Source organism: Eublepharis macularius, chromosome 9 (genome assembly GCF_028583425.1).
Source record: "Eublepharis macularius isolate TG4126 chromosome 9, MPM_Emac_v1.0, whole genome shotgun sequence".
Lineage (NCBI taxonomy): Eukaryota > Metazoa > Chordata > Lepidosauria > Squamata > Eublepharidae > Eublepharis > Eublepharis macularius.
In genome coordinates, this window is record NC_072798.1 from 19,224,695 (window position 1) to 19,240,414 (window position 15,720).

At 45.0% G+C, this 15,720-nt stretch overlaps 1 protein-coding gene across 12 annotated transcripts in view; it reads right to left on the minus strand.

The window, feature by feature from the left end:
* Positions 1-15,720, minus strand: part of CALD1 (caldesmon 1) — a 231,441-nt gene that overhangs the window by 12,027 nt on the left and 203,694 nt on the right. For 7 of the 12 annotated variants that reach the window (XM_054988476.1, XM_054988477.1, XM_054988480.1 and 4 more), the window contains 3 exons: positions 8,092-8,252; positions 6,769-7,030; positions 5,084-5,224 (listed from right to left, as the gene is read on the minus strand). In XM_054988476.1, coding sequence (XP_054844451.1) covers positions 5,084-5,224; positions 6,769-7,030; positions 8,092-8,252 — 564 coding nt within the window. The remainder of the gene's footprint in view (positions 1-5,083; positions 5,225-6,768; positions 7,031-8,091; positions 8,253-15,720) is intronic. The other 5 variants (XM_054988483.1, XM_054988486.1, XM_054988478.1 and 2 more) reach the window with 1 other exon arrangement.

Sequence of the window (15,720 nt, forward strand, 5' to 3'; positions counted from 1 at the left end):
TCTGCAGTTCAGGGGGCGGGGCCACCAGCCATGTGACCATTTTCAAGAGGTTCCGGAACTCCGTTCCACCATGTTCCAGCTGAAAAAAAGCCCTGCAATTACCTACCTGAAACCTGCTCCAGGTTTAGAGGTTAAGCATGTGCCAACTGGGGCCATGGACTTCTTGAAGGAGGTGCCTCACATGTGGAATACTCTTCCCAGACATAATTTGAGATAGGAAGCCATGTTGGTCTGCCGTAGAAGAGCAAGATTAGAATCCAGTAGCACCATAAAGACCAACAAAGAAGATTCTTAGGGAGCATGACTCTCAAAAACTGGTAATCTTGTTGGTCTTTAAGCTGCTACTGGATTTGAGTCTGGGTCTCCCCAAAGAGATTCAGTTGACACTTTTGATGGTTTTCAGGCTCTAGATTTTTAATATATGATCAATGCTTGTTTGCTTTTTATGGTTTTGCTTACAGTCTTAAAGGCTAATTATTGCTTTTATTGTTCTCATAGTTTTAAAATTATTGTTTAGCTTCTGTAGTTACCTTTCTTGGGAGCTGGGCTACCCATATCATATAAGACAGCATTATGTTACTGATGTGACCTGGAACAGAAGAGGCTGTGCAGGTACAGTCACATGACATATACAGCATGTGACTGGGCCTATTAATCTGCAAAAGCTCACTTTATGCATGCCCCATTCACCTTAATGAGATTTTTGCACGAGAGAAATTCCCTATGGAGTGTGCACCCTTTCAGCCACGGATATCTGGTAGTTGCTGACAGTGTGACCCATGGTAGTGGGGCAACCCAAGAGAAGTTGTTTAGAGCCAGATGCTGTGCAAGTTAGCTCACAAACAAGCCCAGCTGCAGTGAACAGAGCTTATTGCCCTGGTATCAGATAAGCCTTTATCCCATAGGCTTCCAAGAGCTGAAACTATCTCAAAACTAAGGATTCTGCTTTGCACCAGCATTCCCATCCCAATTCCTCCATTGCATGATTCTTCTGCCAGGAGCTTCCAAGCCCCAAATCAAATAACAACAATAACAACAACAACATTCAATTTATATACCGCCCTTCAGGACAACTTAACACCCACTCAGAGCAGTTTACAAGGTATGTTATTATCATAACCACAACTAGCATCTTGAGAAGTTGGTGGGGCTGAGAGAGTTCTGAGAGAGCTGTGACTGACCCAAGGTCACCCAGCTGGCTTCAAGTGGAGGAGTGGAGAATCAAACCCAGTTTTCCAGATTAGAGTCCCGCACTCTTAACCACTACACCAAACTGGCTCTCCAAATGCCTTGCCCTATCACATAAAAAAAAAAGTCCATTCCCTCCCAAAACGTCATGGCATGAAGTAACACAAATGGCTGCCTCATTTCATTCAATCATATTGCAAAAAGGGGCATGCAAATGGTTGCACAATTCAAAATACTGGGACTGCAGAATTTCCAAGGCTTTTAGCTTGTTTGCCTTCATGACAGCAATTGCATTGCATTGCTTCCCATTGCCACAAGATGGCAGCATGTTACAGACAGAAGGTGGAGAAAGTAGTCAAGATAATGCCCTAGAAATCACTTCTTTCCTTCTCTTGGGTCAATTTACAAAAAGACAATAGATACTTCCTACACATAACACTTTCATGAACAAAAAGCATGCAGGCTGCATGTCGATCATCGGGTGTGACAGTCACATCAGAACCTCATTATGTTATGTTGCATGGATTACAAAACCAAAGCCAGCTGCCGAGAAATAAATGCAGATGGATGTAGTATTCATATAGAATGATCTATACAATATGCATGCTTTCCCGCCCCCTTGCACTACCCATGTTTTTTCTCATTCTCTCTTCTCTGGCCTGGACTAGCCAAGTATCTTTCAGCCCAAAAAATCTCGGCCTCCCTGTTTCCCATCTGTAAAATGGGGGAACTGTTTCCCATAATGTGATCTAAATACTTAATACCTTAATAATACGCTTCAGGTTTTCTGCTTTACCCATGTGTAAACTGTGGGGCCCTCATCTGCTTCAGTTGGCTCCTGAACTCTGCTTTCGATAACCATCTCAATTGTGGTAGCTGTGTCTGAGTTGACCTGTTACCATACAGGAGTTAAAAGCTTGAGGGAATGTGAAAACATGGGATAGCTGGGCCTCTCAAATGAAGGCAGCATCTTCTGTCGGCTCATCCCTTAATCCTTCTGAGCTTTGACCTTCGGTGGGCAGCCCCTGGGCTGCTGCTGCCAGTCTCCCCCCCCCCGCCCTCCTCACTCCCCCAACAAGCCAAGTATTCTCCACAGGGCTTCCCAAACTCTCTTGACACGCAGCCAAGCTGCCATGAGAGAAATAACTCTTGCAAGACTGAAGGAAGCCTTATGGGCAGGGGTCATTTCGTAGAAAAAGAGCGGAACTCATTAGCATAACTTATTAGCATATGCCATGCCCCTTGACAGCACCAGAATTGTCATTAGCATAACTGATTTGCATATGCCACACCCCCTGGTGTCACCTATCTTGGCTGTTTTGGACCCAATCCTGGCCATTCAGGGCCGAAATTGGGCCCAAAATGGCAAAAGGGGCTGAAAATGGCAGAAAAGGGCCCCAAAATGGTCAGGATCAGGCTGCTGCTGAGTGGGAGAGTGGCCCACCACCCATCAGAGGCCAGATCTGGGCTGTTTCAGCCCCAATCCAGGCCGAAACGGGCCCAAAATGGCCGAGAGTCAGGTGGGCGGGGCCACCTGACATGTGACCTCTTTGGGGAACTGCTGGAACTGCGTTCCTGCACATTCCCCCTCGAAATGAGCCCTGCTTATGGGGTTTATATGGCCTGCCGTGCTTTTTATTTAAACAAGCCTGGAGAAGCAAGAGATGAGGACTGGCAGCAAAGAAGAGAGAGCTGCTAAGAGGAAAGGCGGGCTGGTGGCACGGAGGAAGAGGACAGAGAAGCATGTGGCACAAAACATTCAAGAAAAGGCCCAATGGGGCTTTCATTTCAAAGCTTCTGCCGGCTACAGGCCATGGATATCAGAGCACCTTGGATGTGTGTGTTAATGTCTCATCCTACCTCACAAATTTGCTACGGGGGGAAAAAATGGGTGGTGGGGGTGGAGGGCATGCACAACATCCTGACATCTTGGAAGAAGAGCAGGCTAAAAATCCGAGAGCGGTAATGGACTGCCACAGATTGTGGACAGAAGTATTTGCCATGAATATGAAGGTCATGCGATTCAGCTATGAGAGAGGCACAGACAGGAAAGGGAAGACTGGGAGTGTGGGGTCGAATAAGGGACAACTTGAGGTTAAGAAGCCACAAGGCCTGGTGGAAATTAAGAAATCCCTGAAAGGGGATGCTTTAACATTGATCCTCTTCTTTATGGTTACCAAATGTCTGGTTACTCATTTTTTTCAGTCTCAAGTTTAATAACCTCTGGGCACAGATATCTCTGGTACCCAACCCTCCACCATCAAATATGTTTGTATAAAATCACTGAGAATTTATTATCAGTTCACATGAAAATGGCTCTCTGACAGTCACTTTTTCCCCTCAGAAATCAGTAAAAAGCAAAGTTCTGAAATGCAGGTCAAACAACGCACAGATCTATCTACGCATAAGACTTGGAAAGGCGTCACAGCACAAACCAAGCAACGGCATGCTCACTCCCAGAAAGACTGAGGCACATACGGTAAATAGAATGACAAAATAGATCTGTAAGACAAGATTAAAAGCACGTTGGTTAAGACCAACAAGAGAAGGTCTTATACACATCCCTAAAGTGTGTACATCCAAACAAAAGCCATTCTGAGTTCTTTTTATAAAAGGTTATACTGTATTTAGCATCACATTGTTGGATGCACAGTCTATTAAAATCAATGTTAAAATTCCCACTGTTGTTAATGGTTCTGGACAGCGGCACCGAGAGATGGACTCTGTTTGCAAACATGGTGCACCCTGAGGCAGTCCAAGCACTGAACTGTGCAAAAAAAAAATCCTATCCGACAGATGTATGGTTGCAGAAAGTGCCATCAAGTCGCAGACAACTTACGGCAATCTCGTAGAGTTTTCAAGGCAAGAGACGTTCAGAGGTGGTTTGCCATTGCCTGCCTCTGCACAGTAACCTTGGACTTCCCTGGTGGTCTCTTAACCAAGTACTAACATGGGCTGACCCTGCTTAATTTCCAAGATCAGGCTAGCCTGGAATGCAGGTCAGGTAACAGATGTAGACAACTCTGTATTCCTGAGAAAGCCAAAAGTAAACATGGCATGTGCAAGGTCAATCTACATGGACCCTGCCTTTAATCTCATGTGAGTGCAGCACCTCCATGCACACAAATGGTATACCCAGGCTCTGGCCCCAAAATCTGGAACACTGGCTTCCAGATCGTCGAGGTCACAAGTACGGAGCCTGCATGTGTATGGTGTGTGCGTGAATCTAAGTGTTGTGCCAATGCTGGTGCACGTATATGGATGCAAGGGACTAAGTGTACACAGGTGGGAATGGTCCAGCATGCTTGGTCCAACACCCCTTTCCATGCACTACCCTGTTGCAAGCTGGGTAGGGCCAGATTTTCAGTCCACTGGCAAGGTTATCACAAATGGCACTGATACTGTTTATGGCATATCCCTGGTTCCCGAAGGAACTCCTCTACAAAGCAAGGTGGGTTTACCTGGCATTGTCTCACGGCAACCACCTTTGAAGAGCCAGCTAGCTGCCAGATAGTCAAAATGCAACTTCTTTGGTTTCAGTGACCTGAGCATACATGATTTGCTACACAACCCAGTCGCTTCATGGATAAGGCTGTCACTTGTTTTTCTAACATGGCTCTTGTGTATTTAAGAACTGCATGGTAAATTATCTTCTTTGTCATGCAGTTATTAAAAGTGTTGGACACACAAGAACTCTAGTCTGGGGGGGGGGTGAGACTCAAGTAGGGGACCCCTAGCAAGGAACACTGTTCAGGTTCAAGGCATGGCCAGAGCTTTACATACGAAACCCAAACACACAGCACTAACATGGTGACTCTCTCCCACACAACCTCTTTACATGGGAAATTGCTCTCAGTTAGCCAGATATAGCCTGCTGGCCACATAGAAGCATTACCTTGAGAGAGGAGCCCTTAGGGGTGAAACATTTAAAAGGCTTCTTGTCTTCAGACAAGCCTTCCTCTGGCATCTTCTGCCGTTTCTCTGCAGCTTCTGCCCTTCTCCTTTCAATCTCTTCCTTCAACCGCCTCTTCTCTTCCTACCAAAAGTAATAACATGAAGCAAGCCACTTAAAAGACTTTAGATTCATAATCCTGCCTTAGCATTCAGGACAGGTAAGCAGCAGGGTGGATTTCTGCAAATCTGTTCCACTTGCGGGTTGATACCTCTCCCTGTCTGGAGATTCAGTTCAAAGATCTGTCAAAGTCAAACAAACTTCAAAGGAGAACACCCAAGGTTAGAAAAGGCATGGGTCCGTGCATCCCCTCTATTCCGTTTTTTACCCACATCTAAGCAGGGAAATGTAATCTTGCCACATTAACAGCGCAACCCTAAGCAGAGTTTCTCCAATCTAAGCCCAATGAAATCAACGGGCTTAGACTGGAGTAACTCTGCCTAGGATTGCACTGTAAAGATGGTTTTGAAAGTGCAGCTGTTGTTTCTTGAGCCCTGTTGGGCTCTGAGAAGCAATTATGGTTGTTGGGTGAACTTTCTCTGAATGCCAGCTCTGAGCCTCCGATTCAAAACTGGTTGGACGACTCAACGGAGTCGAATTTGATTGGATGAGCATTCTGAGGGAGCACGGACCCTGGTTCAGTCATGAAATCCGATCGCATGTAAAAAACTGATGTATAAAACAAACCAATGAAATCTAGGAGGTTAGTTACTCATGAGTATTTATCCACATACTCTTCTTTTCCAAGAGCAAAGCAGGCGAAGAGGAAACCGCTGGATACAGAGAGATGCCACAGAGGCTCTTCTCACTTAAGTGTCTTTTTTTGTTAAAAAAAAAAGACAAAAAAAGACACACACCTCTCCGTTTCTTTTTGAAATGGAAGGACATGAATTCCTGCTGCTCATCTCATTTGTGCCCAGCTAGCTGGTGAAGGATTCATACAGATGTACATAACACAGGAGAAGAAAAGTGATGGAGAAGGAATTGGGGTTCAACAGACACAATTCCACAGGCAAAGCCAATTCAAATTAGATCCAGAGGAGTTAGCCGTGTTAGTCTGTAGTAGCAAAATCAAAAAGAGTCCAGTAGCACCTTTAAGACTAACCAACTTTACTGTAGCATAAGCTTTCAAGAACCACAGTTCTCTTCTTCAGATGCATGGATGGTAAGAAGAAACTGGTCAGGTATATAGGTGGAGAGGGGAGGGGGGAGTATAGTCTCTATAGACTATGAATGCTTATCTCATTATCAGAAGTAACTGATCCCATTATCAGAAGCTACTGATTGCATCTGCTCCTCCCTCCCCTCTCCACCTATACATCTGACCAGTTTCTTCTTGCCCTCCATGCATCTGAAGAAGAGAACTGTGATTCTTGAAAGCTTATGCTACAGTAAAGTTGGTTAGTCTTAAAGGTGCTACTGGACTCCTTTCCAATTCAAATTGAATTCAGCCTGTCAAAAACGGTTGCTTGAAAACATCCCAAAAAGACGAGCCTTAATGGCTTGAGAAACCAGAAAGGCGCGTGTAAGCTACCTCACATGTGAGAGTTTCCTATACAACTATACAACTGCATGAAGGTGAGCAAAATCATGTTTGGATACTGAGGGCCGTTTTGGAAGGCTCTTACCTCCTCCCGAGCTTTTCTGTCCATCTCATCTTTCTTCCTCCTCTGCTCCTCTTCTTCTAGAATCTTCCGACGCTCTTCCCGCTTCTTCTTCAGCTCCTCCAGTTCCACAACGGCCTCTTGTTGTTTCTGTTTCATCTTCTCAAACTCTTCATTCTCGTTCTCACCACGGCGCCGGCGCAGTTCCTCTACCCGCTTGCCAGCTTCCACATTGGGTACTGGCTTGGCATCCTCAGCGTTCGGGGTGGTTTTAAGGCTGGAGCGGCTGGGAAAGGAAGAAATGAGTGTACAATGAGAAGGGTTTTTCCTTTGCTAGTTCAAGCCAGCACCATGAAGGATGATGGGCCCCCAATGTGGTGTCCATGGGTGACATGGCACCCATCAATAGGTTTCTTGATGCCCCATTGGCTTCTTCAACAAAGCATCTCTCCCCTGAAGCAAATAACCAGTTTGGGCTTTTCTAACTGGAAGCAGGAGGTTCTTCAGAAGAGCCTAGGAGACATCTTCCTTGTGCCTGCAGGGAGCACCCATTCAGAAACAATGAGAATGTTTGGCTTGCGTCTCCCAAGACTTTGGGATCTGCTCCACCACCCCATGGCAGCCATCCTGTGGTGGGACTCACTCCTCTTCCTCAAAATTCCAAAAGTACCTGCAGACTCAATGAGAATGGGGCTTCCCTGATCTACCCATTATGCGAATGTAAGCTGCAGCATTCCAGACTGTACCATTTGAGGCACCCCCGCTGTTGAATGCCATCCTACATTTTTTTTAAAAATGTCCAGCATATAATAAATTAACTATCCTTCATGCTGATGTGCTAGCTTAATACAGGCAAGGAGCTTAGCATTAAAACTTGTGCACGCCCTACTGCAGTCTGAAGTGGTATAGAGCAGACTCCTATCACAGACAGCCATCTTATTTCGTATCATATAGAGACTGTCTCTCATAAGCATCAGGAAGCTGCACTGGGCTATTCTTTCCATGGCTACATTGCCATTTAACGTGGTACAGGTTTGCAGACAGCTGCAGATGTTTTGCAGTCCCCTTCCTGGAAAAGCAAGATCTGGCCTTAGTAACTCATGCTGTGGATAAACGGAACCTGGTTTCACACCCAAGACTGGAATTGTGCCCAGTGAGCTGAGCAGACATTTGTAATGCAAATGGGCATTCTGACCAACGTAAGTTCCCTTTGCAGACTGAATGCGAGATGCTTCAAGCCTCATAAGTAGCATCACCTTGATACAGTCCGTCCCATGGCAACAGGAGAACCATAGAAGGCAACATTAAGCCCAAGCGTCAGCCCCACAGCGCAAGTCTGCAACTCACCTAAACACATTCTCTGTATGCTTAAGTTTGTGAATGGGGAGTTCTGGGAAACGCTCCCCGTTCTGCGGCTTTGGCTCCGGAATTCCCTTCTTGCGATCCCACGCAGGCTTGGCCTCATCTTTGGGCGCCTTGTCTTTGCTCACCTTGCTGTCTTTTATCTGCTAGGGCAGTAACAAAATGAACAAGTTAGGCCCACGTCTCTATAAAGGAGCAATGAGGGGTGCCCATCTCTGGCTGTCAGCAGGTAGATGACGAGAGATTCATCTTCAGAATGGTTTTCAGGCTGCAGCGGTAACAGCAGCCCTTTCTGCTCTCGCTTATCTTTCATGCGGCACAAACGCATTGAGGGCTGCAGGGTCCTATATAGGCTCAGCAGGGATGCTTCCCAATTTCTTCTCATCCAAAACTCTCCCCACGTTTTTCAGTTTCAGAGCTACCTAAGCTTGTTCTGACATGGATCTGATGAATTAGGAACCTTTCGCAGTCCTGGTTTTTAATAACTTCTTTTATACCAAGTGCTTTACATGTGCCATTTGTTACAGATATCTGTATGTCAGTAAAACATCACACAAAAAGAATCTTGACACGATCTTATGTGTTGGAGAATGTCAGGCAACCTAGGAGGGCATCTGCCAGTCAGAGAAGACAATGCTGAGCTACCAGGACCAACGGGCTGGCTCTGCATAAAGCAGCTTCACTTGTACATCACCATCAAGATTGCTTTAATGCAGCGTTTTATCAATGTGCCCACACACACACTGCTAACAGAGAGGAGGGAAAGCTATGGAATTAAGGGCTACAGTAAACTTGGAGAAATGTTTCTAGTTATGCCCGAATTAAAGAGTGCAATGCAGTGCATAGTAAAACTCAAGCTTAAAATAGGGGGAAATCTGCTAACTCCCCAAATTCACTAGACCAATGATCTTCAACCCATAGATTAGGACCTTTAAATAAATCATGGTGCCCCACATGCTGAGCCATGGAGGCCCCATAGGGCCCCCCACCGCCCATGTTTGGGGGGCGGGGTTGCCTGTTGTAAAGTCTTGCTTTATGTGTACAGAACTAGGTTTCCACACCTCCGGTCTCTCTGTGTATGCACACTGCAAGAAGCAACAGGACTGTGAGTCAAGGTCAATCAGTAGTGGAGAGGATTCCTCCGTAGCTCTGATTCTCGGTTTGTTCCTCACTCCAGCCCACCTCCTGATGCTCAGCTTGGGTTTTCTGTCCCTTAAGTCTCTTAAGGGTGCTGTCCATGGTCCTAGCCTCAACACCAGTAAAGCCCTAACTCTGGCTTCCTTCTTCCTATCTCATGATTCTGAGAGCGAGTGTGGCCAGCTTAGTGCGTCCAGGGATCTGAAAAGACTGAAGACCACAGTGCTAGGTTAAAAGAATAAGACTCGTCCTCTTACTGCAGTGGTGGCCAATTTTTGGGGGGGGCAAGCGTGCCATAAATCAAGTCAAGTAGGAAGTATGGAACATATGCAGGCACTCCACCCATCAAGACTGGTGGGTCTGTTGGGTGGGGCTTCCTCTAGTCATCCACACTGGAGAAGCAAGCGATAATGTCGTCCTGACTATTCCCTAACCAGGTACATAGGGCTCCATCTCGTCAAGGTGTCCCATCTGTGCTGCAGAATGGTTACCGCCATTTTAAGTGACGAGGGTCCAGGGTCATATTGCTGGCAGTAGTCTTTCCCCCAATGCTACCTACGTATGTTTTGTACAACTTTGTTACTGGGAATATTGCCCAGGCTCTAGTTTCAAAGCAAAATATGCACCGAATTTCTCTCTTCCCCTGTATAGTCTGACCTTGTGATATTTCGTCTCTGGTTAAGCCAGGATGACATGTAGTGTTTATTTTCTTGATGAGTTCTTTCACATATTCTCTTTGAAGTTTGTTTTTGTGCTAGAACAGTGATTTTCAGGTCTGTACGTCCAGAGAGATGAAAATGTTCCCCGACTGGTTTCTGTATGTTGTGATTTCTTATGTCTGATTTGTGGTCACTGAGTCTCTCCTGTAGAGAACGACATGTTTGTCCAATGTAGATAGTAGAAGAGCATTGTTGGCATATGATGACATCTATTAAATTAGATAATGTGCAAGTGGATAAGCCCAGGATGGTATAATGGATGTTATTAGGTCCCATAATAGTATTCTTGAGTGTAAGAATTATTTTGCGGGGTTCCACAAGGCACAATTTTATCTCCCGTGTTATTCAACCTCTATAGAAAGCCTATAGAAGAAAGAATTCATAGATGGAAGCGGATGCCATCACTATGCATCAATACCCAGCTCTATATCTAACTATCCAAATCCTCCAGGGATGAAAGAGAGATCCTGAGTTGCTGCCTGACAGCTGTGGTCCAATGGCTGAAAGCAAACAAACTGAAACTGAACCCAGACAATATGGAAGTGATGCTGGTTGGGAAGACGGAGATCTTGAAGGATATTGTGCTTCCAACTTTGATAGGGTTCAGTTGACCCTTGCAGACTTGGTAAAGCTACTGGATCCAGCACTGCTGCTAGTGCAGCAAGTAAATGCAGTTACAAAACAAAAAAAAAAAGCCTTTGCCCTGACTAGCCAGGAAAATGGCACCCTACCTTGACAGAGCCAATCTGGCCACCTCGATTCAAGCCACAGTGAAATCGAGGCTAGACTACTGTGATGCATTCTACACAAGTCTCCCCTCATAGTCAATTCAGAGACTCCAGTTGGTGCAGAATGCCATAGCTTGATTATTATCAGGAGCTAGGTGGAGTACGCATATCACTCCCATTCTGCAGTCACTCCATTGACTACCCATCAGTTACTGGGCTTAATTCAAGGTTTTGGGCATCACACAAAAGCCCCTTCATGGCCTTTTGCCATATGCTCTGTCACGGCAGCTTTGCTCATCTGAACAGGACCTTCTATAGATACCACCCTGCAAATGGGCAAAATCAACAGCTGCCCAAATGTACACATTCTCTGTGGATGTCCCCACTTTATGGAATGGCCCAGAGAGGTCAGGAAAGCTCCCACTCCCTTGGCTTTCCACAAACTATGCAAAGCTGAATATTCAGGAGAGATTTTTTTTACTTAGGCTCTAGGCTGTGCTGTAAAGAAATGGTTTAGAGAAATGCTTTGGTACAGGGACAGGAACTATAGACTATATACTGGCTACTGTCTGTTGGTGTAGATATGCTCCTACTGGGTAGTTTCTGCATTGTTTAATAGGTCGCAAATTACTTGGTTTTTTCAGCAATCTTTCATCTCTGTATTCAAATGTATGCTTCTTTTCCAATTTCTGCTATGCACACCCTACTATTGTTTTGCTTATTGAACGTCCCAGCTATTGATCATATTGACTTACACTATGTAATCTGCCTCAAGAAAGGCAGACTATAAACAACACAAACAAATAAGGGCCATGTTGATTTCTGATTGGATTTACACCTAACTTTTCTCCATCAACTCCTCCGCCCTTTAAAAAGACGAATTCCCAGTATGATATCCGTATCACTTTTCTGAAGAAGTTAGCTGTGATTCACAAAAGCTCATACTGGAATAAATGTTAAAGGTCCGAGTCCAGCAGCACCTTAATGATGGACAAGAGTTTCCAGGGTCTTGTTGGTCTTTAAGGTGCTACATTTGTAGATCAATGCAGTGACCCACTGGGAATAAATGTCGTTATTCTTTAAGATGTCACTGGACTTTTATCTTCTATCCTATGAGCACTTAATTTGGAGTAAATCTCACTGAACTCAATGAGGCAAATATACATAGGATCAAGTTGCACATCTTAACCCTTCCTAAAGCTGCCCTGCAGCCACAATTTTAACAATAAGACATCTGCATCACTTTTAAGCAATGCAAACCATTGTTAGTATGAATCTTCATTTTCACACCTAGGCCGATTCCAGACGGCCCTCTGCATGCCGAAATATCGCGTTTTCTCGCGCGAGTTTTGCGTGACCTCGCACAAAACTCGCATGAGAAAACGCAATATTTCGCGTCTTCCGCGTGACAACGCGCGACGTTTAGGCACGCAGAGGGCCGTCTGGAATCGGCCCTATTTGGGTCTTGAAACTTCCAATTGGCTCCTTGCCCTCATTCCCATTTATGGGCAATTTCAAAAAGGAAAAATACGCCCCCCCATGAAATTCAATGTCCTGGGTGTGACTAATGCTCATTCCCAGACTGCCCGCTGATTAGCACAGGGATAGAAATATCCATTTCCCCACCAGATGGTCATAAGAAAACATTAAAAAACAAAAACAACAAAAAAGGAGCGCAAACCCGAACAACAAATCATCTGGAATCCCAGTTTTTGAAGTGTCACAGCTACAATCCTTCGCTCACGGATCAGGGAATAAATTCCACTGAACTCAGGAGGGCTTACTTCTGTGTAAGCCTGCATGCAAGAATTTTGAGGACTCTCGCAGCTCCATCCAATGGAGAGTTACTCCATTCTAAAGCTTAAGACGGAGTAAATCTGCACAGGATTGCACTGCTAGATATTACCTTGAGGTCTGTGATCAGGCTTTTAAAAAGTGTAAACATTGCTGGGGAGAAGGCTGCTTTGGATTGGTGACAAAATGCCTGGCAAAGGGGAAGGCAGACTCATTTTCCTGAGCCCTCTTCTTGACCTTGAGCACCACCTCACTGGAGACTGAGGTACTGGGGGGTGATTTGCCTCAGGAAAACAATGGGATTAACCCTCATCCACTAAGCACCACGGCCCCTATGTGAATCCCCCTCCCCCAATTGGTTTTAGGCTTACAAGACAATCTCAGAGATCCTAATCATGGATCTCCCATAATAGTGTCTACTTTGGTCTTTAAGATCAAATTACGTTGTGTGGAATTCATCTTCCTAAAGCTGAGTAAGGGGGAGAAGGCTTCATCTTCTGGAGAAATGCTGCTTATCCCTTCCCCTCAATATATATATTTTTTTACATTACAAATTACCCTCCCCACCTCACTTTTTTCCAACTGAGAGCCAGTTTGGTATAGTGGTTAAGAGTACAGGACTCTAATCTGGAGAGCCGGGTTTGATTCCCCTCTCCTCCACTTGAAGCCAGCTGGGTGACTTTGGGTCAGTCACAGCTTCTCAGAGCTGTCTCAGCCCCACCCACCTCACAGGGTGTTTTGTTGTGGGGATAATAATAACATACTTTGTAAACCACTCTGAGTGGGTGTTAAGTCATCCTGCAGGGTGATATATAAATCTAATGTTATTATTGTTGGGGGCAAACACAGGGTCTCTGTTGCATCCCCAGCTTTCCTGCTCTGGGTGAAAAAGCAGTGAGAGGGAGGAAATCTTGACTGAAAATGACCAAAAAGGAAGTTTTAAGCAGTATTGCTTCTCCTCCCTTTCTTCCCCTCAGATGAGATTACACCAGGTGGCTTTGTGGAGGAAAGAGCCACAGAATTCCACATAATGTGCAGCTTGAGACTTAACAGAACTTAAAAGTTGCACTGCCACCTTTAGCCTGTTTAATTGACAGGTAGGTCCACTGATTTAAGTTTGACTTGACTGACTGGTAGGTAAAACCAGGACATGGTTATAAAATTACACTGTAGCATCAATTCTCAATCAGTTCACTAAAAGCTGAATGGCAAAGCTGGTCAAGACTGAAACCTTCCCCTTCTCTGCACTGGAGGCTTCCTTCCACCTCCCAGAACCCACCAGAAAGCAGTCAGCCCTTTGGCCTTTTCTGCCCCCACTGGTAGCCCAACTCCACCCCATCCCCTAGTTGACATTAGCTGTTACCTCATAATTCCTTTAATAAGTCCGGGGGGGGGGGAGGCTTACACGTAAGGTTCTAAAAAATCTGCAAACTCATTTTAGTTTTAACGAATTGGTTATTGGTTGAAATCTGAATGGTTCATCATCTCCTTTTAAAACACTTGGCAGCCCTACTTACAAGGGATATTTTACATGTGAGATTTTAATTCAGATCTTTTAACACTTCCTTTGGGTAATCGAACTCCTGGCTGTATATTTAAACGTTAAAACGCTCCAAAGGTTGTGACATTTTTAGGAGCAGGGTTTCGACTGAGAGCTTATCTTCTTGTAAACATAAACTGCATTTTAAAAGGAAGGGGGGGGGCCTACTCCGCAAAAAAAAAGAGAGAGAGAAAAGAAAAAAGTTGCTCACGCAGTATGTCTAGCCAAAGTGGAAGCAGGAAATACCACAAATATCATGTCATGAGAAAGCTTGCTCTGAGCAGGCCAGCGCTGCACACCCAGAATGTTAAGGTGGTCCAGAGAACCAAATAGATTCTAGGATATAAACTAAACGGAAAACAGAACTACGAGAGCCAGATTCACATTCACTGACATCTCATCAGGGTTAAGAAGTTCTGAAACTGATCTGAAGTCAGAGGAACGCTCCGAGGTCATGCTTTGGCCGTCAGCCCTGGGGCTGTATTTCCTCTGTTTTTCACAGAATAGAATACAGCCGTTCCCTAAATTACTTTCATTACATGCTCATAAACATACCTTTGACAGGTCCCTCCTCTTAAGGGACCCTCTGTGTCTCAGAAAGACCCACTGCTCCCCCAAACTTAACTCAGGGGGAAGGGGGAGGAACAGCCAAGTTATACAGCCAGGATTTGGGTTAGCATGTGGGAGGCCCAGGTTAAATATCCCTACTGAGCCATGAAGCTCAATAGGTGGCCTCGGGCAAGTCATTCTCTCTCAGTCCAACTACTTCCCAGGGCTGTCCTATGGACATCCTGGACCATTAAAAAAAAAAAAAACTCATGATTTCCCCCTTGGAATGGTATTCGTGCAAATTATCCTATAGCCACCAACAAGACAGGCTGTTCCCACAGAAGTGATGGGAGGGGGGCATACTTTTGCGTCACAGTTTTTTAAAAACATCTGATAGATGCGAGCAGTAGTGTTGGAGAAGGGAATGAAGACGACTTTAAACAACATCCGTTTTGAAATGCAAAAGCTTTAAAAAACAGCAAGCATTGCTGCTGGGATTGGAGGGGACCCTACTGGTTTTTCCTACATTTTTGAAAGGTTACGGGAGTACTTGTGTTACAGCAAAGAATGCTTGGCATCTCAAGAATTGTTTTGAAAAGTAGGATAAAGAGGGATATTATATTATCATGATCACTGTGACATTTAACAATTTACCTAGATACTCATGGCAGACTCAAGAAAATTAGCCTATTATTCCTCTGCGCCCTGCGCAGCTCAAATGCTCCTTTTGTTGTGACAATGAATGGATAAAAATAGTAATAGCCTTACAAAACCAGAGAAAGAAGGAAACTGATGTCCTAAGCAGAAAAATAGTGGAGGAGTTTTTTTAAAACTGAAGAACACTTGCATGGCACCCTTTATACCACAACCATGGGCTGAAGCCAGATTAGCCAACACGGTGTGGTGATGTCATCTCAGAAGGCCTCTGCACATGGGCAGTACAGCCTGTAACATGAACGAAGCCTCCCAAAACACGGTAGAATCTTGCTAGTTTCTAGGAAGCCCTTGTTAGAGTATTTCCACAACTTGCTACACTATAAACCTGTTGCCAGATTTCAGCTACTTCTGGAACTCAGAGGCATCTGTGGTTTATCTTTGCTTGTAGCACAAGGTCTTCCTATTTCATTGATGGGAACTGAGATGGAGA